Genomic DNA, 23,215 nt, shown 5'->3' with positions numbered 1-23,215 from the left:
ATCATTTCTATAAGAATTGCTTCTGGACTTAATGCATTTAATATCTAGTAACTAAGTTTATGGAAAAAATTAAAGGCCATATAGCATATTTTCTCCATAATCAGCAGAACAGCATACTAAAAACTTCAGGGTTTGCAAGAAAGACCACTAAATTTGGAGTCAGAACTACTTCGGTTCAAATTCTAGTTCATCACTTAGCAGGTGAATGACAAAGAAAATTACTTGTAGCAGTTATGGTTAGATGTCCACCCAACGTCTCTTCTTCCGCAGAACCCTAAATTTGTTCAGGTACACACTAATTCACCTTGAAGTCTATGACCCCAGGGATAGGAGTAATTGTAAAAGTGGGCTCCAGGGGCGCCTGGGTGGCTCAGTGGTTAAAGCCTCTGCCTTCGGCTCAGGTCATGATCTCAGGGTCCTGGGATCGAGTCCCGCATCGGGCTCTCTGCTCAGCAGGGAGCCTGCCTCCCCCTCCTGTCTCTCTCTGCCTGCCTCTCTGCCTACTTGTGATCTGTCAAATAAATAAAAAAAAAAATCTAAAAAAAAAAAAAAGTGGGCTCCATATTCCCTTTGCCAATGACGGGTATAGGAATGTTCATGTGACTAGTGTGAACCAATGAGAAAGAAGAGGTACCAAAGCATACCAGCTTTTTTTCATGGGGCTTTGGGGAAAGCTCTTTCTCCTTCTCCTGGAATAGTGTCAAGAAGTGACTCTCTCCTCTTCTCTGGATATGTACAGATGTACTTTTATGAGGCCTGAATGTGCTGCTTTTGTTCGATAAGGAGTCTTAGGATGAAGTCAACAGCATAAAGCCTAACTATGACTCTTGAAGGGAAATGAAGTAGAACAAAAGTTCTTAGGTTGCCCTGTTTTGGACTTCTAGATTTGTGGCCAAGAATTCTACACAATTTAAGCCAACTTGATGGAGCTTTCTGGTATTTCAGTTAAAGGTACTGTTACCCTCCTGAGTCATTTTCTCATCTGAGAAAATCAGATTGACAGCTACCTTGCAATCTTGCAAGAAGTCATGATAATACACATAAAGTATTATGCACAGTGGTTGGAGCAAAAGAGCTTTCAATAAATGGTATCAGGTTTGCTGGTTGCCTGGCACACTGAGTACCTATTATTAACTTGGCTCAAAATGATTTTTTGGCAAATCTTTAACAGCCTTGATTTCTGATTGCTCACATTTCCGTATCAGATGAGACTGGTGATACTAGTCTCCAAAAAATACTCTGTAATAGCTGAAGCAAGGATTTAAAATCTCTTTGAGGTCCTCAAAAGGCAAGAAATACAATAATGCATTGGTATTTCATTGAATCTCTCTCTCTCTCTCTCTCTCTCTCTCTCACACACACACACACACATAAACACCTTAAAGCAAATAAAATAGAATGAGACTGAGAAAATAAATTAATCTATCCCATTAAATGCTCATTTCAAAAGAACTCAGGAGAATACAACATATTAGAAACTTCCAAAATTAATTAAACTTTAGAGTGACTATAGTAGGATATATAAAAATGTATTGTGCAAGCTTGAATAATCATTCCTTAATTTAGAAAAGTTAAAATTTGAAACATACCAAGAGGACTAAGACAACTAAAGAAATAAAAATCCAAAGTTATGAGGATATAATTCTAAAATTTAAACATTTTAGATGTTATTTTTCTACACAAAGCAACATGTACAATGATAACACTAAAGAGAGAATAAAATATTGATGAAGCATACCAGCTTTAGGCATACAACCTGAATTTGAAACTTGGTTTTGATGCTTGTATGCTATATGACCTTGGGCAAGTTTCTTAGCTTCTCTTAGCTGGTTTTCTCATATATAAAAATAGAGATAATCAAATCTACCCCATAGACTTAGGTTTAAATAAGATAAATAATGTAAGCCAAGTTCTTGTACAGGTTCCAAGTGTATAGCAAGCACTTAATAAAATATTTTTATTACTTTCTTATAATAAAATGAGTCCCATGGGATCCCACTTCTGGTAGTCTATCATGGAATCTGGGGTTAAAAAACAAAAACAAAAAACCCAGACTCAAATTTCAGAGGGGCAAAGGAAATTTCTAGAAAATATTTCCAGCACCCCCAAGAAAGGACAGGTGACAAACACTACAAAAATCAGATCATAGGGAGCCTGTTTCCTCCCCTCTCTCTCTCTGCCTGCCTCTCTGCCTACTTGTGATCTCTCTCTGTGTGTCAAATAAATAAAATCTTTAAAAAAAAAAATCAGATCATAGGGGAATTTCTCCTTCTGGATAAGGTAGGTTAAGAGTAGCAGGGACTAGTTTTAACCTGCAGTCCAGAACAACTGAAAACTAACAGACAAAACACATGAAACAATGGCTACAGATGTTGGCCATTAGGCAACTCAGGAAGGTAATCCTTGAGAAAAAGGACCCAGGCTAGTGGAGTCCCACAGTTGTCCTAGCTTACTGCTTTGATAGCTGCTAGGCCACAGCACAGGGAGGGGAAGCTCAACTCGGAGGTCTGTCTCTCTGAGTAGAGGTTATAGAATTAGGATACAAGGAATGCCCATGTAGATCCAGAGTGGAGAGGGCCTCATAGAAATCTCCTCTAGCTTTCAGCTGAGTATTGGCCAGCACATGTGAAGAAAATGCCTAAATCTGAGAGAAGAATCACCCAGATAAACAACTCCTCAAAGTTAAAGAGGATAGAATAATTCAGTTCTTCCCAACAGAAACGAAAATCTTGTAATTCACGGGGCTTTCAGGAGAACATTCAAAAAGGTGTTGTCTCAGTGTGAGAAAAAATTTACCCTCGAATAAGCACTGTGATGGTTTTAACTAACACAGACTAAAAGTAAGCCTCGAAAAGGAATGAATTTTTTACAAGTCATTTCATATCACCCAAAACAAATCTTCACATATTTTTTAATATCAAAATATAAAACAGCCACCAAAGTAAAATTCACAATATCTAGCATTCAACAAAAAACTCCCAGACTTTCAAAGAAGCAGGAAAATGCAACTCATATTGAGGAGAAAAATGTATCAGTGGAAACGGGTCCAGGCATTACACAGATGATACAATGAATAAAAAAGGACACTGAATGGGTTATAAGTATATTCTATATGTTTAAGAAGGTAGAGGAGTGAAGAAGCATGTTAAATGCACAAATAGAAGATAGAAAAACGCACAAAATGAAAATTTACAATGTTCAAAATGAAAACATATTGGATGAGATTGATACCAGATTAGACACTGGAAAAGAAAACATTAGTCAAGTTGAAGATATAGGAACAGGAACTATCCAAAATGAAAGACAAAAAAAAAAAAAAAAAGGAAGAATGAACAGATGACAGAGAGTCAGTGATCTAGAGAACAAATTTCAAGGAGTTTCATGTGTATTAACTGGTGTCCCTATAAAGGGAGAAGGATAAGGGACAGAGAAAATATGTGACAATAACATTTTTTCTCCATTATGTAAGCAATGTATCTTCATCATATATCACTCCCATTTCCCTGATAAAAAGAATGCTCTTAGAAGGCTGATGACCCAGATAAGAGAAGATGGGCAAGAGAACTATTCCTGTTCATTCATCTTCGGGAGGGTAATTGTGAGTTTCACCATGGAGTCAGCCTTCTGAAGTAATATACAAATAGGAAACCTTGAAATTACCCAGTGGGTTTTTTAAAAATCAAAAATAAAGTAAGAAATAGTCTTATTAGGTCAAGTGCTTCAGATACTTCATTTGACTCTGAAATTCCTTCATTGTTTACTATATTTTCATGTCATTTATATAAATAAGATGTTTCGAATGTCATAACTACACATTGCATCATAACAGTACTTTTAAGGTAGCTATTTAGGATGTGAGCAGATCTGTTCTAAGATTTTCCAATTTTCCCAGAGCTTCCTGAAATTCATGGAATGATTTAGAGTATGTAACATGATATACTATTGAGCTGGTACATTTTTTTGTGAATAAGAAGAAACTTAGCCTCAAATAGGGCTGATTTATAGCTTAATTTAGTATTCTATACATACAAAGTCCTCCAAAAACAAAAAAAAAAGTCCTTGGATGATTACCTGGCTGAGAGTCCACATATTTACATGCAGAAGGAAATCTTCTTTCATGAGAGTCATGATCTATTTGCCTTTCCCTTTTGTTAGGAGAAAAAAAATCAGAGACTTCAAGGACTATTATACTATGTAATGTTAAACTTTATGTGATTGTTCATAGAGTCCTTTCCAGGGACCACACAGCAGCAAGGACTATATGCTTACATGAATATTTTTGCCCTACTAAGATTTAGATGAAAACTCTTTTAAAATCTTGCTATTTGGTTATACTGCCCAGGGATGCTGAAAAACGAGTAAAAAATAAAATCAAACAAGCTAGTATTTCCCGTAGAAACTGGTGACATGGTACTATAAGCTGGAGTCCCAACTAAAGTTTCATACTATCTAGCACCAGTACTCAGACTTACTATTTTCAATGTGCATGGATGCACTTTAATTTCAAGAGCAGAAGCTCAAATCCAATCCATCAACATTTAAGCAATGCTCATTATGCCCACAGATTCTTGAGAGAGTCACAGTCAGGCTTGATGGATAATCTATAAATCTATAAGATAGAGTTCATGGTTTTTCTTTTTGTTTTGATCTTGGTGTAAAACTTGTAATAATTGATCATTATAGAACAAAAAGAACTGTGGCTTATGATTTACAACTCACATAGCTGATATGTTATATTATCAAAATGTATGTTCTGTTGTATTTTAGAAAGTTTAAAAAATTCTCCTTTGGAACAAAAGGACATTATTGACACATCATAATCATGGGGGAGGCTGTCCTCTGCCAAAGAGGAAATGTTAGGATAGGAATGAAGCCTCCCACAGATTTCACAACAGTCACAGAGCAGCTTGGGAAAGAGAGACAAAAAAATGCATGTTCTTTTTGACCAAAGACTTTTGGTTAACAGGTGACCTAGCTGGGATTGTTGCAAAATTTCAACATGCTTTTAGGATGGCAGGACAAGTGTTTACCAGAAAACCAACTTCAGTTATGTTCCTCTAGAAAGGCCTAGCATTTTTGCCGCAACTTTTTTCCTCCTCAACTTTTACTGGATCATGGGTATCAATCATTAGGACACGGCTTCCTGATCTCACAGTGTTGGGGGAGGTCATTGAGAGGATATGACAGCTGGTTGATCCGTGAGCTGGACCCCAGAAACTGGAGGCTCCTTACCCTCTCCCCTGTGCTGGCATGTGCGTTCTATCTGCCTTCTGGAATGCTTCTGATCCCAGAAGCTACCCCAAGGACGTAGCCTCAAGACATTGATTTGGTGTTGAGACCATGTGAACAATATACATATCTGAACCCAGTGAAGGTCTCTCCATAAACTTTCAGGCTTACTAGACAAAAATGGAGATCTACTACTCTCACAGCCACCCAAGAAGATCTCATATGCAAGGTCCCTTGTTTATTAAAACTGTCACCTACCAAATCTTGCATGGTCTGCCTCTTTCTTTGGTGTCTCGCTGTGCTCTGTGTACAGGCACTGTTTTAGATTACACCTGGGAAGAACCTGAGAAGTTTGTGAACCAACACATACCATTTTGAATACTTCTGAAATTCTTATCAGTGCCATTAAAGATTCTATTTTGATATTCGAGAGAAAACTTGTGAAGTTAAAGGAGGAAGTTATCTGGGAAAAACTTAAGTAAGTTCTGTGCTAATAATACATAATTTTTATTAAAACAATGTATAAAAATCTCCATACTGTATATTTAATGACTGATTTCAGTATATTCTTTTACTCCTTAATCATTTATTTCCAATATCATCAAAAAGAAAAGTTTAAGGTTCTACTCCCCAGAAAACATTTTAAAGGAAGCATTTTACTAACTATAAAATATTAGACTGTTCTATTTTTAATAATCCACTGTTAGTAACATGGTAGATATTACTCATACTGATAGATTTTTAAAAACAAATTAAATCCATTAGAAGCAGCAGAAAACAGCTACTTATTCATCAACACAGAATGAAAGATAAATAAATTAGACTTCATATAACTAAAAGCATATACCTTTTGGAAAACATTTATATATGAACTTTTAAGCAATTTATGGAGCTAATTGGTTTCATCTGCTATAGAAGAACAAAACGTGAACAAACAATAATATTTAAAAAATGTCAAACACAATGCAAGAAATCAGGAGGTACTTTGCCAAAATAAGCGACTGACAGCAGAATGGTTTCAAAAGGAAACATTTAGTAAAAAAAAATCATCTGGCTAAGGTAAGAATTAAGAATTTTATTTTTAATTAATTCAGCATGCTGACAAGTTGGCTCCACCCCGAGTTCTGCCCTCCTCATGATGGTACAAAGACAAGTGGGCAAAGTAAGAATGTAGTTACTTAGTTAAACCAAAGAACTTTGTAGATGAATAGGTGATCTATGTTAACAGGTATCATCATAATGAAGGGAGTGGTGTGAAAATTGTAATATTCAATACCGCTTAAGCTTTATTTGATATTGATATTTAAATTATTTGTCCTATTTATCATGTAAATATATACCTTTCTTTATGAGAATTAAGTTTTGGTGTATTTTAATCCTTACTGCTTTCCTGTGAGACCTATCAGGTCACTACAACTACTGTTTCAGAGGTGGGCCCAAGCCACTATCCACTTGTGGTGTAACCTCTCTTCAAGCAACAGTTCTTGGGGCAAAGACCATGATTTACCTTCAAATATCCTCATTTTGGTGAATCGGAATCAAGGGGACTGCTTTTTCCCCTATCATATTCCCTCACTTAAAATCCTCTTCATTTGTTAAAACCTTACTCACTTTATAATTTTTATTTGACAATTACCTCTTCTCTGAAACAGATTCCACTGAAATAGACTGAATGACTCCTGAATGACTGAATGACTCCATAGTACCTTCTTCATAGCTGTCATAACAACATCTATCATACCGTATCACTGTTGGTCATATGCATGTCCATTTCCTCCTGCAGGACTTGGTCATCTTTAGGTCCCTCTCACACAGCCTGCTACAGGGTCTGGCATGAAGTAGCTGTTGGATAATTTTTTACAAATAAATTGAATGTGTGACCCCACAGACACCAGGTAAGAAAAACTGGGTATTGTAACTCCTCATGCTCTTAAAATAGATCCTGTCAGTGCGAGCAGAAAAGGCTTAATAGTAAGGCAGGATGTTAATATAAATCAAAAAGAACACGTTAAAAATGTAAATAAAGGAGGAAAACAAATTGGCCTAAATCTAGCCAGAAACATCATTGCAACTAATGACTCTAGTGAAGGTGATCAGAAGCAGGTACATTACCATCCAAAGAGGAGGATTTCATTCCTGAATCATCAAGGGTTTGCTATAATTTCTTAGACGTCCTCTTTTGGACAGGAAGAAGGATGAGAAGGATATTATTGATAATAGAGAGGCCTGATTGAGGAAGAACCCCCAGTGAAAACTGGCAATTCAGCAGGTCTCTCCAGGAAGGGTCTTCAAAACAGCATGCCTTTTATTATCAGTCTGCTGAGAGTGGAAATGGCAACTGTAGAGAGCAACAAGGAAATATTCATGGAGTCCCTACCTCATGCCAAATCCTGTACTAGGAGATTTCATGGATTGCTAGATGGAGTTAGATATCATGGTCCCCATTTCACAGGGAGGGAAACTTGAAGATCGGGGCAACTGCATGAGCTGCTGATGTTGCAAGCTCAGTGGGGAACTTTGATCACACCACGTTTCAGGGCTTTTCCTACTATGCCCTACACCCACTGCTTTTAATGTTGGGAAACACCATTACTCACCTACGGCATTCTATTAAAACTATTCCCATTTTAAGACACTATGCTTAGGCTCTTTCACATTTGCTAAATTGTAATTTGAGGATTCCTTTCAAGTGAAGTTGAAGAATTTGTCTATATTCTTTAGGCATCTCATGGAAACCACGTTTGGGTAAGTTGTTGTCATAGTAGTGATGGCTGACAGGTGTGTCTTTAATTGTTCTAGAAAAGGGCCAAAATCCATACAGCTTCACGTGCTCACACAGTTCAACTGCCACACTTGTGATCATCAAGCCAGAGGACAGGCGAAACTCCGTCACACCTTCAGTTCTCCAGAAAAGGGCAAGATTTCTCAGGTATTTGGGATGGAAAAATATAACCTTCTGTCTTGCTTGAGACTCCTTTAGGGTGTCATACACTTTGAAAGAGGCAATCGTGTTGGCCCTGAAAGAAAACGCTGGAAGAAGAAGGAACGCATCTCCATAGGTCGCAATGTCCTCCAGAAATATTTCTTTCTTTTTCTTTAAGTTCCCATATCTGCCAAATTTTAAAAAAAAATCATCGTCATTATAATCAAAGTGGCCATTTTGGTTACATAAGGCTGAATTTACCTTTGGCCGAGCCATTGAACCATTTATATCACTGTTGTATATAAGAGACAAACAGTAGACTCAGAGTCCAAGTACGAGTAAGCCTCCTATAAACATCAAGAGCTAGGTCCTTCAGCTCTCTTTTGTGGTGTCCCTAGGCTTTCATTTATATTTTCTTATCAGACTATATCCTTACTGGACACACATTTCTTATATTATTTTATCTTCTAACTCAGTAATTTTTTTCTCTAAAGCAACTTTTTTAAAAAAAGATTTTATTTATTTATTTATTTGACAGACACAGCGAGAGAGGGAACACATGCAGGGGGAATGGGAGAGGGAGAAGTAAGCTTCCCGCCCGGCAGGGAGCCTGATGTGGGGTTTGATCCCAGGACCCTGGGACCATGACCTGAGCTGAAGGCAGACGCCTAACGACTAAGCCACACAAGGTGCCCCTCTAAGGTAACTTTTTGATACAGAAATACCTTCCAAATAATGATTGATTTTTCTTAAACACAGGACACTCTTAAAATGTCTACACATTAAAAAATTCCCTAAGCTGTACACCAGTGACCTGTGTATATTTTTTTACATGTGACCATTAAAGTTTCCTTGAAAGAACCTAAAATACCTACATTCATACACATACACACACACACACACATTTTAAATGTCCTCAATGTATTGTGATAGATTTGTGTTTGATTTAAATAATACCTTAGTAAACATACTAATATGAATGGTTGTGTCTAGAAAGTAAACTTTTAGGATGCAGGTATAATATTGCATATTATCTTAAAAGATACTAGAACTATATGGGTATATAGTTTAATTTGTATTTTATTAATAATGATTATTAGTTTTGGTGAAAACAGTGGAGTAAAACCATGTATGGGATTTTTATTAACCAGGAACATTTTGTCGTGGCTACACTGTGAAAAATGAAATATGGGAATTATTTTTTGGTAATAAGCTATATGTAGTAAAAACTTTTTTTTTTTTTTTTTTTTTTTTTTTTTTTTTGGCCAGCTTCTCTTAAGGTGCATTCCCTGAAGTTTCTAAATAAACTGTTTCATTAGGAAACTACTCCCAAGATAAAAGAGTAATGTTAAAATTCTGAAAGAAAGTTCTCAAAAGTAACTTCACTATTGTTAAAAAAGAAGAAGTGATAAATAAGTTTTCACTTGATTAGTAGTGTTCCACTTACGACATTAGAAGTGTAATTGGTTGGGATGCCTGGTTGGCTCAGTGGTAGAGCGTACAACTCTTCATCTCGGGGCTATAAGTTTGAGCCCCACACCAGGTGTAGAAATGATATTAAGAAATAAAAAATAAATATAAATAACATAAAAAAATAAAAAATAAAGTCTTTAAAATAAAATGGAATGGTTTTCTTTAAAAAAAGAAAAGGAGAGAGAGGTACAATTGATCATACCTCTTATGAGCTACAACCTTGAGAGGAAATAAAAAATTATGAATATATTATATTCTTCTATCTTTTCCCCAAAGTCATTCCAGCTATATTGCATTGCAAGTCATTCCAGCAACAAGATTAGTGTTCAAACTAAGAAACATGTTAAACAATAAAACAAATGTTTTCAAACAGTTATATAAGTTGGACATACTTACTTTAGTTTTATGATACTGGGATTTACAGTCACGACATTGGTTTTACTGCCAACATCTTTACTCACATTTCCTGTAATTGGAGGAAGGTTACACCTGAAATTTGGGGGGGGAAGAAAAAGCATTTTCAAAATGCAAGTTTAAAAAAAAGCGCATACCCACACATGTACACATTCAATCATTGTCGGTTTATTGGAGAAAATGATGGCTGTTAAGGAGTTCTGAATTGATCTGATTTCCATTTAAAACTTTAATAAGTACTGAAATCATTTTTTTTATATGAAAAAGATTTTATTTATTTATTTGACAGAGAGAAAGAGAGAGAGCATAAATAGGGGAAGTGGGAGAGGGAGAAGCAGACTCCACCATGAGCAGGGAGCCCAATACAGGGCTTGCTCCCAGGACTCTGGGATCATGACCTGAGGTGAAGGCAGACACTTAATGACTGAGCCACCCAGGTACCCCTAAGTACTGAACTCTTAATTGACACTTCAACATTGCATGGAATATACAAATTTGGTAAATGCTTTTAATATTAAGACCCTTAAGTATATCAAAATGAGAAATGACAATTACCTTGCTAGCTGCTGAAGAGTTCATAATCCTTTTATTAAAATTATTATTTCTATTGATTATATTTCCACAGTGTTATGGTCATCAACTTACAGGTTATAAAAAAAAAAAAAACAAGGCATTGCAACTAAGGTTATGGAGTATGCCAGAAGCAAAGTCTATTAAAAAAAAAAAAAAAAACCAAACCCTGAAATCTCCTGATTCCCATATGGATAGTTTTTCTAGCAAATTCTGCTGTTAATAAATAAAACCCTAATGTTCCTATAATGATATTTTCATATAAATGTTCTCTTCCTCTTTTGAGTACTAATTTGTTTTTAGTACTCAGAACAAATTAAGAATTGTAATTTTGAGTAATTATATTCCTTCCACAAAAAAGGGAAAGTTGGTTATGACTCCCTAAGTATTGTTTACAGAATTTCAAGTAGACCATTTCTTTTAAGCTATACAAACAAAAAGAGCATTTCTGAGTTTCAACGAACTGAGGTTGAAACAGCATTCCACACTCAATGAAACATAAAATCAAATGGACCGTGTACACCTCTCATTGATATAAAAGGTATGTCAGAAAATAATTAAACATGGCACCTTGCGAAAAATATCAATCACAGATAATACAGAAACGCCCTCATTACTGGACAACCTGTAATAACAAATCTATCTTCTAATACAGTATTATTCTTTTTAAAATCAAAGGTGATTTCCAGCAGAGTATCATAGGAGACTCCTAGGGGAGTAATGGCGTATTGTACACATAGAGTGGTAGTTGGTAAAACCATCCATTCTTCAACTCTTTTTTATTCCTTACCCACTCAGCTAGTAGCTACCAAACTTTTGGAATGAAAAACAAACAATAATAAGCAGTTTCCAGACTGTTACTACAAAATTCTGACCACGTAGACACAAACTAAGTACAGACTTAACATTTAAATAAATTTTAATGACCATGACCACATCTAAGCCCTCATTTGCCCTTTCATTCTGGAAAGCTCACTTCACAGGAAACTCTGTCTCAGAAACATCCCTGGCAGCAAATGCAGGATCTGGAAATAGGCACACTTACTGGGGAGTTTGAAATTAAGTAGTTGCTGAGATGTTTTTCTTTTTTAAACCTCAACTTGTATTTCGTGTATCTGCTCTATCAGGTAAAATGGATGGGTAGCCATAATCCTCCCCACAGATGTTTTGAGAATTTTAAGTCTATGAAAAGTCTATTACAAGAAGAATTATTTAGCTTCATTATGGCTTTTTCATAGTGAGTGCTTTAACTAAATGGCTAAATCATTCAGGTATTGGCCATTTTATCATGAATCATGAGGACCACATTCAATGACTTGCTGGATTGTCAGGTCTACTGTTCAGTCATTACCTGTAGCAATAAAAACTTTAAATGAGATTCAAGTAAAGCAGTGGGATTGGGGGGAGGAGGGCAGTGAGCTAGTGACTGAAAGTCCGGCCTCCTTTTCAGCTGCGAAGAAACGATAGCATTAAATCAATAAGAATCAAAGGCTCTCCTCTGATGTATGAAATCAGTGCCCCTGAAATAGGAAGAAACAGATTTCGACTTACTTTTTAAAGAGGTTCATTTCAATTGAAATCCAACCTCACAGGGATGAATCACCTTTCCATCATATTCTGAAAGTGCAGAAACTCCACGGCTTGGCTTATTAGCACAGGCACAGGGAGAAACAAATCACTTCTGCTTCTGCATTTGCAAGCTAGCTGCTACTGAGATACAGACACTTTAAAAGACCAGAATCTAGAAGCTCCACAATTTCGTTTCTTAATTTCAAGCCAGAAAACGAAACAATGATATTGTGTGGCAATACGATGCTTAGGTCGGCATTTTCTCAAGTATTATCTGAGAACAAAAGTTTCTTGAAATGCTCTGTTCATATATATATATATATATATATATATATATATATATATACACACACATATATATAATATGTGTATATATATAAATAAATATATATTTTTTCCCTTTTTTCAGGTGAGCCTGGCAAATGTTGTTCTCCGGAGCCCTTCTGAGGGAGCCATGGTATCCTTAATACAATGTAGGCTCTGACAAGTCCCGCAGTGAAGACCCTCTTTCACCACGATTTCAGAGTTTCAGCAAAGTGGCCAAAGCACAGTTTTTTTCCTTCTGGTATTAACATTCTGAGGAACTCATGATCCATTTAACACCTCAGGAAAGTCTACCCAAGTAATTTGTAGACTTAAGCAACACAGCTCAAAGGTCAAAATTTACACGGAGGAGCTTTACAGCATCCCTTTAAAATATCCAACTGACCTTTGGTTTCAAGGAAACCCGTCTGACAGGTCTTACCTAAAAACGAAGTCGGATTTGTCTATTTCAGCTCCACAAAGAGACTTATTCAGAATTCCCCCGTTTCCAACCACTGCGCACTGACTGTACGGGTACTCCATGAAGGGCTGAGACTAGCAGAAGGAAGAGAGAAACCATCACAAAATAGCTTTAGTTTCAGAACAATAAATATCATCAGCTTAATTCAAGCAGCTACATTTTTTTAATAGACGCTAAGGAAAGGAAAAGAGCAAGGAAAAAAAGGCAGAGATAGAAATGCCATAGCATGTTGATCAACTTACGACTTATAATAAAATATCTTGTAAACCTACCTTTCATTTCTCTTGAGAGGAATATACAGCATATCATAGACCCTATGGTGTAATAATCTAACATATAACACATTTGTCTATAAAATGTAACTTAATGTGTCTTAAATCACACAATTAAGTACGTAACATTAGACTGGCAAAACCCCACACTGGGCCTTTCCAACAAACAAGAATGTTTTCAGCAAAATAGAGGAAATGAAGCAATTAGAAAGTATCATGAAGTCCTCTATTCTTGGGCATAAAATTAATAGCTAATTTAGCAGAAGTTTCTGCTAGAGTTAGACCTTCAGGCTCAGGGATGACATGAGATTTATGCCTGCCATCTCCACAAATGACCAGCCATGGTGCTACAGGGATGCCTACTAACTCTCTGCTGACATATTTCAAATTGATTTACAAGGTCTGAATCTCTTATAGTTCCTCCGAGGACCCGACTTGTCTACCCCCAAAAGATTTCCCCCTTTTCCCAAGTCCTTCCCAGTCAGAAACATAACTTCTCCATTAAACAGTGCTCTTTGTCTTTGCTTGTCCCTCTCCCCGACGAAATGATGGGACCCTAAGCAGCACCAAGAAGGCCCAGGTTAGACACCACAGTGACATTGTCCTGATTCACCTCTTTTATCTTTAGAGGGTGAGTGGAGGTCCTCAAGGGCAGAGGACGTGTTTGTGACATTTAACGTCCCCTCATCTTTCACCATATACCTCACATGTTGGAATGTACACAGTGACATTTCAATTAATGCTTGCTGGCCCAATGGCCCACCCTGGAAAAAACCGCCAGTGTTGAGTTGGGAGCCTCTTGGACCAGGATGGGGTAGCCAGCTGGTGAATATTCAGGAATTTTGTGAACAGTTGTGAAGCCACTGGTAAATTTAAGTCAACCACCCCGGGGGTATGTCCACCACTAAAATGGACCAACACTACAAATCAGGGCAGCTCACTGCCCAAAGCCAGTTTCCCAGCACCAATGGCAACACCTCAGGGCCAGTGCGGTTGTGTGAAGCCCAAAGGACTCCTGAAACCCTATGACCGTTACGTGCTCTCAGGCTCCATCTGGGCGACACCAAATGAGCAGAGAGAACTCTGATTCAGCACAGTTGGTTTGTCTCTAACAATTCAGAATCATATTGTAATCATTATACAAGAGATGCTGTTCCAAGTGCCTGACTTATTAACACATGTGAACCTTACGAGCATTTTGCTGCTGGGGAAATAAAAGCATGGGTTTAAGGAATGGCTAGCAAGTGTCAGAGCTGAGATTCAAACCCCTGAAAGAGCCCATGTTCTTATTCACCCCATGTGACACAGTTTCTCACATTCCATGAATACAATGTTAATTATGTACCTTATTTCTCTTCGTATCTGCAATTGCCTAGCAGAGGACATGGCTCTGAAGTCAATGGTTCCTAGATACCTCAGGTGATTTCAAATCCACTGTAATCCTAGCTCAAGATGTCTTTGACCTGTGTTTACTAAATGGTGCCACAAACAATTTTGAATTTTACAGACTGGATAGAATGCAAATAAACTCTTAATGGTACAACAGAAAAGTTGACAGAAGAAAACATGTCTCCAATTAAGCACTCAAAATAACACATGTTTTCTCTAGTTTCTTGGTCAACTAGGGGGAAAAGCCCATATGCTTGGGGATCTCATGTTCAGTAAGAGTAACCTCTGAATTACAAATTCCAATGTTTCTTAAAACAAAGCTCCTAAGAAAGTGGAAAATGTGTGCTATGTTGAGCAAGTCCTGCTCATTGCTCACTCTGGTCGAAAACCAACTTTGCTTTCTTTTCAGGTAACTTAGCAAAGTGTTTGGAGGAAATGACTTTATGACATTCATCAGAAGTGTCTATTGTCATCTCCTTATTGTGTGCCCCAGAGTTCTCTAGCAGAACAGAACAAGGAGGGTGGGGATGTAGGCAGCAGGACCAGAAGGAGGCCAGCTCTCTTAGAGAGGAAAGGGAGTGTGGAAGCAACACAGAAAAGTGGCCTCTCACTTTGCTACTATTACTGTACTCACTTCAGAATTATCTCCCAACCTCCACACCCGCAGTTTTGAAAAATCAGTGCAAATTTGGGAAACCGATGCTGTTGTTAACTGTATACAGAATTATCAAGCCCTAGGTTATGCTTTTCTAGGTGCCAACCGGAAGCTAAAAAAATCCCTGTCTCTCCTCTGTTCTGGTCTGTCTAAAGCACGGAAAACACTAGAAAAAATTGCAAGGGTGAAAGAGTTGCTCATTGTGAAACTCTCTCAGGCCTTCTTGGATCAGGAATATAAATATTCTGTACTTATTATCTTTTCAATTATTGGTAATTTCAGTGCCTCATGAGGGCATTTTTAGAATGCATTATGAGTTATTTTTGGTCCTCCTTTCCTTCCGGAAAATTTCTTCTATTTTTTTCCTCTATCATTTTCTATTCATTTTTCAATCATTCCCAGCCAATTAGTCTTCCTTTGAATTATAAAAGAAAAACTGGCACAACTTATATGACCAATAAATTAGTTGAAAGAAGTCAAAGGTCCAACAAAAAGGAATTAATTGCAAGAACTGAATATTCTACAGTTGGTAAACTGCATATATTAGGTCATCCGATTTTTGACCATACTGACTTAGCTTAATTGCTTTTAATAAACTCATGAAAAGATAACCGAAGGTGTATGATTATAAGCGATGGGATGTTCTTCATGACAAAAATTCTCCCCAAGTTTGGATTTATATTAAAGAAGTTTCTTCCTGTAATGACACTGTACCATTACTCATTAGCTTATTTAATGACTGTGTAATGAATGCATGTATGCACTGGGGAATATTCTGGAGCTTGGGATACATCAATGAACATACCACACAGAGATTCCTGAGTGTGAGGTTATGTTCAGTGACCACAAATTCTTTTTTTTTTTTCTTTTTAAGATTTATTTATTTATTTTAGAGAGTCAGAGCACAGGTGGGAGGGGCAGAAGGAGAAGGAGAGAAAATCTGAGGGAGACTCCGCACTGAGCGTGGAGACTAATGTGGGGCTCGTTTTCACAACCTTGAGATGATGACCTGAGATGAAACAAAGAGTTGGATGCTTAACCAACTGCACCACCCAGGCAGCCCCCTCCCCCCCACCCACTGACAACAAATTCCTAACATATTTACTTCCCAAAGATTAGCCAGATAAACCCATAGTTCCTTGTGAAGGAACCGATTCAGTCACCAAAACTGACAACTGCAAGAATCTTATTCCAGGTGAAAAATGGTCCTCTTCCCAAGCCCCAGTAGTTCCTATCCAGAAAACCCAAGTAAGCTCATCTCATGCAAGGATGAGTTATAAAGACTCAAGGACTTGGAGAGCTTATCATGTAAGATATAAATACCATTCCCTGCAGAGCCACTTGCATTCAAAATTCCTTTTTAAAATGGACCACTATCACCATCTTTTACATCAAAACAACGTATGGTATTTTAATTCTGAGTTAACTTCTCTATTAGTATAAGTTACAATGTAACGTGGAAGAAAAGTCATCTGGAATGGCGACACAAATCAACCACAACAAAACTTTACTCACCACTGGAAACATATTAAAAATATTCTCTCTAATTAGGATTTCGTTTTTGCTTTCCACCTCGTAGCTCATGTTGGTCCCAGCTGGAGTGTTGTTCTGAGAAACAATGAAGTTTTGAGCAGCATCACAACAGGAAGCAAGTTTTGCTCTGCAAAGGGGAAGAATAAAAGCGAACCATGCAACGAGATTAAGAAACCACAAATAGAGGCTACGGTGGAAAATGCAAGAGGATTTTTTGCCATATTGGCTTTCAGAAAGAAGAGAAATCATTCACAAAGTTGACATTTGTATCTCTTTCCAGTCTAAGTGGTCCCTAGTAGGACCAAAGAGTGAAGATTGCGAAACATACTTACACTCAGGTAGGGATCCTCTCACCGACAGAAAACATTCATGAACATAATTGTTCCCATATAAAAATGTCCTCCTAATGATAATGTTGTAACATTAAGGAGAAAAATTACAGGATATACTGCAATTATTTTACAATAAAGTAGAGTAACTGAATTAAGAACAATGTTACAAACTGTCACCAAAGCAACATGTAGTCATTTACTGGGAGACGAGTCCAATAAAAGAAAAATCATTCAATACAGTGATTTGTTTCTAGCTTTACTGATATAATTCAGGAGCACAAATGATTTATATTTAAGGTGTTCAACTTCATGTTTTGCAATATTTATACGTTGTGGAATAATCGCCACCATAATCAACCCAATTGACATATCCATTACCTCACATAATTATCATTGTTTTCTTTTCATTTTTTTGTTTTGTTTTGTTTTTTTGTGGTAAGAACAGTTGATATTTACCCCTTTAGCAGATTTTGGGTATACACTATAGTATTGCTATCCACAGTCACCATGCTGTGACCTAACACAGGGAATTTCTGAGTGAAGCGAAGTTTAAGTTGCCATTCCTTATAGAAAGAACATAATTTAGTACCAAGCTCTGTTTCAAAACTTACATGTTTTGTATGTATTTCACTCAATAATGTTGAGTGAAACATTATTAATAGAACATAGACCCAATTAAGTCCTTCCGGTGATTATCAGGGCTTGCCCCCAACCTCTAGCCTGTCAGTCTAGATCCACTCAGAATTTTTATTTTGTTTACATAATTCTCCAGGGATGCATAATCCCAGTATCACTTGACAATTATTCCAGACTTTAATCAACCTTGAAGTCAAGAGATCCTTCCATTTGCACAACTCTACCATCTCTTAACTTGAATCCATTTCCCTTGTTTATTTTTTCATAGAATCTCTCCATTAAAACACTGCATAATTGGAAATGGTAATAATCAAAGGGAACTTGAACCTTTTCAATCTGGAAGCACTGAGAGAAGTTCCTCTTCTTTCAGATTTTCCTCCTAGGACCAGCTTTTCAATATTTTAGTCATCTTGTTCCTCTTTAAGCTTTTATGTATTTTTCCATATTATTTAAAAATACCTATCAAGGGGCACCTGGGTGGCTCAGTGGGTTAAAGCCTCTGCCTTTGGCTCAGGTCATGACCTCAGGGTCCTGGGATCGAGACCCACATCGGGCTCTCTGCTCTGCTTGGCGGGGAGCCTGCTTCTTCCTCTCTCTCTGCCTCCCTCTCTGCCTACTTGTGATCTCTCTGTCGAATAAATAAATAAAATCTTAAAAAAAAATACCTATCAAACGACTCTTAACTACAGAGAACAGAAGTTTGCTGGAAGGGAGGTGGGTGGGGGAATGGCTTAAATGGATGATGCGGATCAAAGAGGGAACTCGTGATGAGCACTGGTTGCATGTAACTGGTGAATCACTAAAAAATTCTAGTACTGAAACTAATATTACACTATATGTTAACTAACTAGAATTTACATAAAAACTTAAAAAAAAGAAAAAAATATGTACCAAAGCTGGATCCAATTATAGCACAAAGGACAGTGAATATTCAGTGAATAGGGCTGACATGCTCATTGCTGATATCCTAGATTTGAAACTGGTCCATCCCCATTTATTGGTTTTGGTCCTGAACTTTTGTACAAGTTCCTATTGAATTTTCTCCTTTTGAAAAAATATAATGCTCTAATCTGTCACAGTCATTTTGAATTATATTCCAGTCTTCAATAATTCTCTGGGTATGGAAAGTCAGGGCTATGATGTTATTTGTACCCTAAAAATCAATATTTTCAATAATATTTATCAGTTAATTTATATCATTAAAATAATACATTCTTCTTAGTTGTATTCTATCACCTGTTTATTTTCCCTCTTCGGAATTCAGAACCTACCATGTCTTCAAGATAGTTCATGGAGATTAACAAAAGGAAAAATTGAAAATGAAATGACATGTAGTCAAAAAGATGATACTCAAAAACATGTAGTTTTTTAATTTTAAATTTAATCTCCTAACAATTCAATGTGGCATATTTCAAATTCAGAAATCCTTATGTGTTTATTATTCTAAATGTCTCTTTTATGCAATATTTTGAGCAAAGGTAATGGAATAAACTCTCATTTACCTTCAACAAGTAGCTCAATTTCTCTAAGGACATTCAGTGCTTAAAAGAACATTGCATCCCCAACCTTCCACCCCCCCACCTCTTCAAACCCTTCAGATTGTTTTTCAGAGTCCATAGTCTCTCATTGTTCACCTCCCCTTCCAATTTCCCCCAACTCCCTTCTCCTAACTCCCAGGTCTTCCATGCTATTTGTTATGCTCCACAAATAAGTGAAACCATATGAGCACGGATTGCATGGAGCACTGGGTGTGGTACAAAAACAATGAATACTGTTATGCTGAAAATAAATTTTAAAAAATGATTAAAAAAAAAAAGAGAACATTGCATCACCAAAAAGCAAAACAAAATAAACAAATGAAAAAAACATGAACCAACCAACCAAAAAAACCTAACTGTTGTGCCCTTGTGATTTTTTTTATATTAATAGTTTTTTTCTGAAATTACATTCTTAACTTCGTATTATAACATTTTCAAACCTAGAGAAAAATGTGAAGAATTGGACGAGTACTTGAATAACTTCCAACTAGATTCTACAATTAACTTTTTACATTTGCTTTATTGTGCAACCATCAGTCCATTTTATTGTGGTGGTGGTTACAATTCAAAGTCAATACAGAGATCAGTACGCTTCTGTCCGAAACACCTCAACATGCCTATCATCATTTTGTGTACATTTTGGGGTAAAATTTACATAAAATAAAATCATAAGCACATTTGAGGAGTTCTGAAAAATCTGTGCACCCTTGTACCCCAATCTCCTACCAATATAAAGAATTTTGCCAGCGTTCTAGAGAATTCCCTCATATCCCTTCCCAGCCTATCTGCAGCCCTCCCCTACTCTTGTGATTAATTTTTATCAAAGGTCAAGTTTTGCCTGTTCTAGAATCTATTTAAGCAAAATCGTATAGTACATATGCTTTTGTGTAAGACAACTTTCTCTCAGCATAAATTCTCTAACGATTCATCTATGCTGCTGTGTGTATCAGTAGCTTGTTCTTTTTCACTGCAGGAGTATTACACTGTATGGCTGTGCCAGAATCTGTTCAGACATGGCCTTTGCACTTAAAAAAAAAAAAAAAATCACTATTGGGTGCCTGGGTGGCTCAGTGGGTTAAGCCTCTGCCTTCAGCTCAGGTCATGATCTCAGGGTCCTGGGATCGAGGCCTGCATAGAGCTCTCTGCTCAGCAGGGAGCCTGCTTCCCTCTCTCTCTCTGCCTGTCTCTCTGCCTACTTGTGATCTCTCTCTCTCTGTGTCAAATAAATAAATAAAATCTTAAAAAAAATCACTATCGGGGTGCCTGGGTGGCTCAGTGGGTTAAAGCCTCTGCCTTTGGCTCAGGTCATGATCCCAGGGTCCTGGGATCGAGCCCCGCATCGGGCTCTCTGCTCAGTGGGGAGCCTGCTTCCTCCTCTCTCTCTCTCTGCCTGCCTCTCTGCCTACTTATGATCACTGTCAAATAAATAAATAAAATCTAAAAAAAAAAATCACTATCAAAAATCCATGTGAAACACCTTATCACTCATAATAACCTCACAAGAAAAATATCAGTAATTATCCAAAATTTCATTTCTGGAGCTTGTTTTTACTGACCAATGGGACTCTTTTTAAAGCTTCATATTCAGTGGCAGAATTATAAATTTATGTTATCCCTTCCCAGCTCATCCATGTGGCGGATGCCCCTGTTGTTACAGCGTCCATAGAAAGCTGAGTGAGGTGCATAATACAAACAGAACAAAATGGAATTTAGTCTCTGCTACTCCATTTCTCATCCTCCTAAAGAGTCGCTTCTGATCTTTGGTGACTCTAACGTCAACTATGTATGTTCACAATTATGGGCACACAGCACTCTTCCCCTTCTTATATAAAAAGCAGGAAATCATGTAAAAGAAAAAAAAAAGGATGCTACTGGTATGTGATGATTAACTTTATGTGTCGATCTGGGCCATGTCAATGTCATGGGAGCTATAAAACACTTTCTGGGTCTGTGAGGGTGTGTCCAGAAAACATGAGCTTCTGAATTGCTGGACTGAGTAAAGAAGATCACCCTGCCCAGGGCAGGTGGGCCTCATCTAATCTGTTGATGGCCTGAGTAGGAGAAAAGATGGACAAAGGCAAATCGGCTCTGTGCTGGGGCTGGGAAATCTGACTTGTCTCGTCATCAGACGTCAGTGCTCCTAGTTCTTAGACCTTCAGACTCAGATGAGAACATACACCCCAATACCCACCCTCTCCCCCAGTTCTTGGGCCTCGTAACTCAAACTGGAACTCATACCATTGGCTTCTCTGATTCTCAGGCCTTCTTCAGGTTTGGACTGGAACAACGCCATCATCTTTTTTGGGTCTCTAGTTTGCAGATGGCAGACAACAGGACTTCTCAGCCTCCCTAACTATGTGAGCCAATCTCTCAAAATAAATCTCTTTCTCTATCTCTAGATATATCTTATTGGTTCTGTTTCTGCAGAAAACACCAATATAGATACTGGTACTGAGAAGGTGGTGGGGAGTGGTAATGTAATAAATACCTAAAAATGTATGAATGGCTTAGGAACTGGATAATGGGAAGACTTTCAAGGCTCATGCTAGAAAAGGCTTAGAGTTCCATGAACAGGATTTTAAAGGTTACTCTGTTAAAAGCTCAGGAAGAAAATAAGAACTACAGACAAAGCTTGCACCTTCTCAGAGAATGGTTAAGTGATCATGAGCAGAATACTAGCAGATATACAGAAGTTACATAAAGGCTATTCTGATGAGGTCTCAGATGGAAAAGAGGGACATGTTATTATGAAAGGACAATGGAGAAAAGGCGATCCTTGTTATCAAGTGGCAAAGAACTTGGCTTTGAATGGCGTTTAAGCTCTAGCATTTTGTGGAGGGTAGGTGCTGAAACTGGATGTTTAACTGAGGAGATTCCTAAGCAAAATATTGAACGTGTGGCTTAGTTCCTCCTGACTACTTACCATAAAATGCAAGAGAGAGATGACCTGAAGATGGAATTAGAGTCAAAAGAAAAGCAGGACTTAAAGATCTGGAAAATTCTCAGCCTATCTGCGTTGCAGAAAAAAAGAAAAAGAAAAGAAAAAAAAACAAAACCGAGAAAACATGTTTAGGAGAGAACACTAAGCATGTGGCCAAGCATCTGTTCGATAAGGAGATTAGCCTGGGTGAGAACCACAGACTTAATCAGCCACCCAGCAGGAGAACTACCAGTTTGAACCAAAGAGGAAGGAGACAGCAAGGAGAAAAGGAAAGCTGTTGGACCAAGATTTTACAGGGTGGGCCACAGGGCTATCTGGCTCCAAACAGACACTATTTTTCTAGTTGAGGGGAGGATGACCCCAAAAGTGGTTCAGGCAATCAGGGATGTGTCCTTGGTTTCAAGAAGGGAATACTGCTTTTGATAGGCCAGTTGGCCTCAGCTCAAAACTGTGGGGGTGGGGTCACTTGGAGACACAGTCCCTGCCCACAGAGCCTGGGGGCAGGAGCCCACCCCAGTGGGTCTGGAGGGCAGTGCCTCCAGCAGGAGAATTACCTTGAGCCTGAGAGCTCATGAAGTTTATCTTGCTAAATTTTGTACTTGCTTGGGACCTGCCATTCTCTCCTTTCCTAGTTCTCCCTTTTGGAATGGGAATGTCTATCCTATGCTTTCCTACCAGGGTATTCTGGAAGCATTTGACTTGTCTGGTTTCACAGGTTCACAACTGGAGAGGAATTTTGCTTCAGGATGAAATGTACCTCGAGGGTGCCTGGGGGCTCAGTGGGTTAAGCCTCTGCCTTTGGCTCAGGTCATGATCTCAGGATCCTGGGACGGAGCCCCACATCCGGCTCTCTGCTCAGTGGGGAGACTAATCCCCTCCCCCCCCCCCCCTCCCGCCCCCCCTCTTTCTTTTTGTCTGTCAAATAAAAAAATAAAATCTTACAAAAAAAAAAAAAGA

At 37.8% G+C, this 23,215-nt stretch overlaps 1 protein-coding gene across 1 annotated transcript in view; it reads right to left on the bottom strand.

The window, feature by feature from the left end:
- Nucleotides 1–7,870: 7,870 nt before the first annotated feature.
- Nucleotides 7,871–23,215, bottom strand: part of LOC111155605 (ST8 alpha-N-acetyl-neuraminide alpha-2,8-sialyltransferase 6) — a 150,816-nt gene continuing 135,471 nt past the window's right edge. The window contains exons 5-8 of the mRNA XM_022515870.1: nucleotides 16,794–16,938; nucleotides 12,924–13,036; nucleotides 10,022–10,114; nucleotides 7,871–8,339 (exon numbers count right to left, since the gene is read on the bottom strand). Coding sequence (XP_022371578.1) covers nucleotides 7,871–8,339; nucleotides 10,022–10,114; nucleotides 12,924–13,036; nucleotides 16,794–16,938 — 820 coding nt within the window. The remainder of the gene's footprint in view (nucleotides 8,340–10,021; nucleotides 10,115–12,923; nucleotides 13,037–16,793; nucleotides 16,939–23,215) is intronic.

The sequence above is a fragment of the Enhydra lutris genome, unplaced genomic scaffold (assembly GCF_002288905.1).
Source record: "Enhydra lutris kenyoni isolate GAN:26980312 unplaced genomic scaffold, ASM228890v2 scaffoldscaffold42, whole genome shotgun sequence".
Classification (NCBI taxonomy): Eukaryota; Metazoa; Chordata; class Mammalia; order Carnivora; family Mustelidae; genus Enhydra; species Enhydra lutris.
This window is presented reverse-complemented; position numbering and strand designations above follow the sequence as displayed.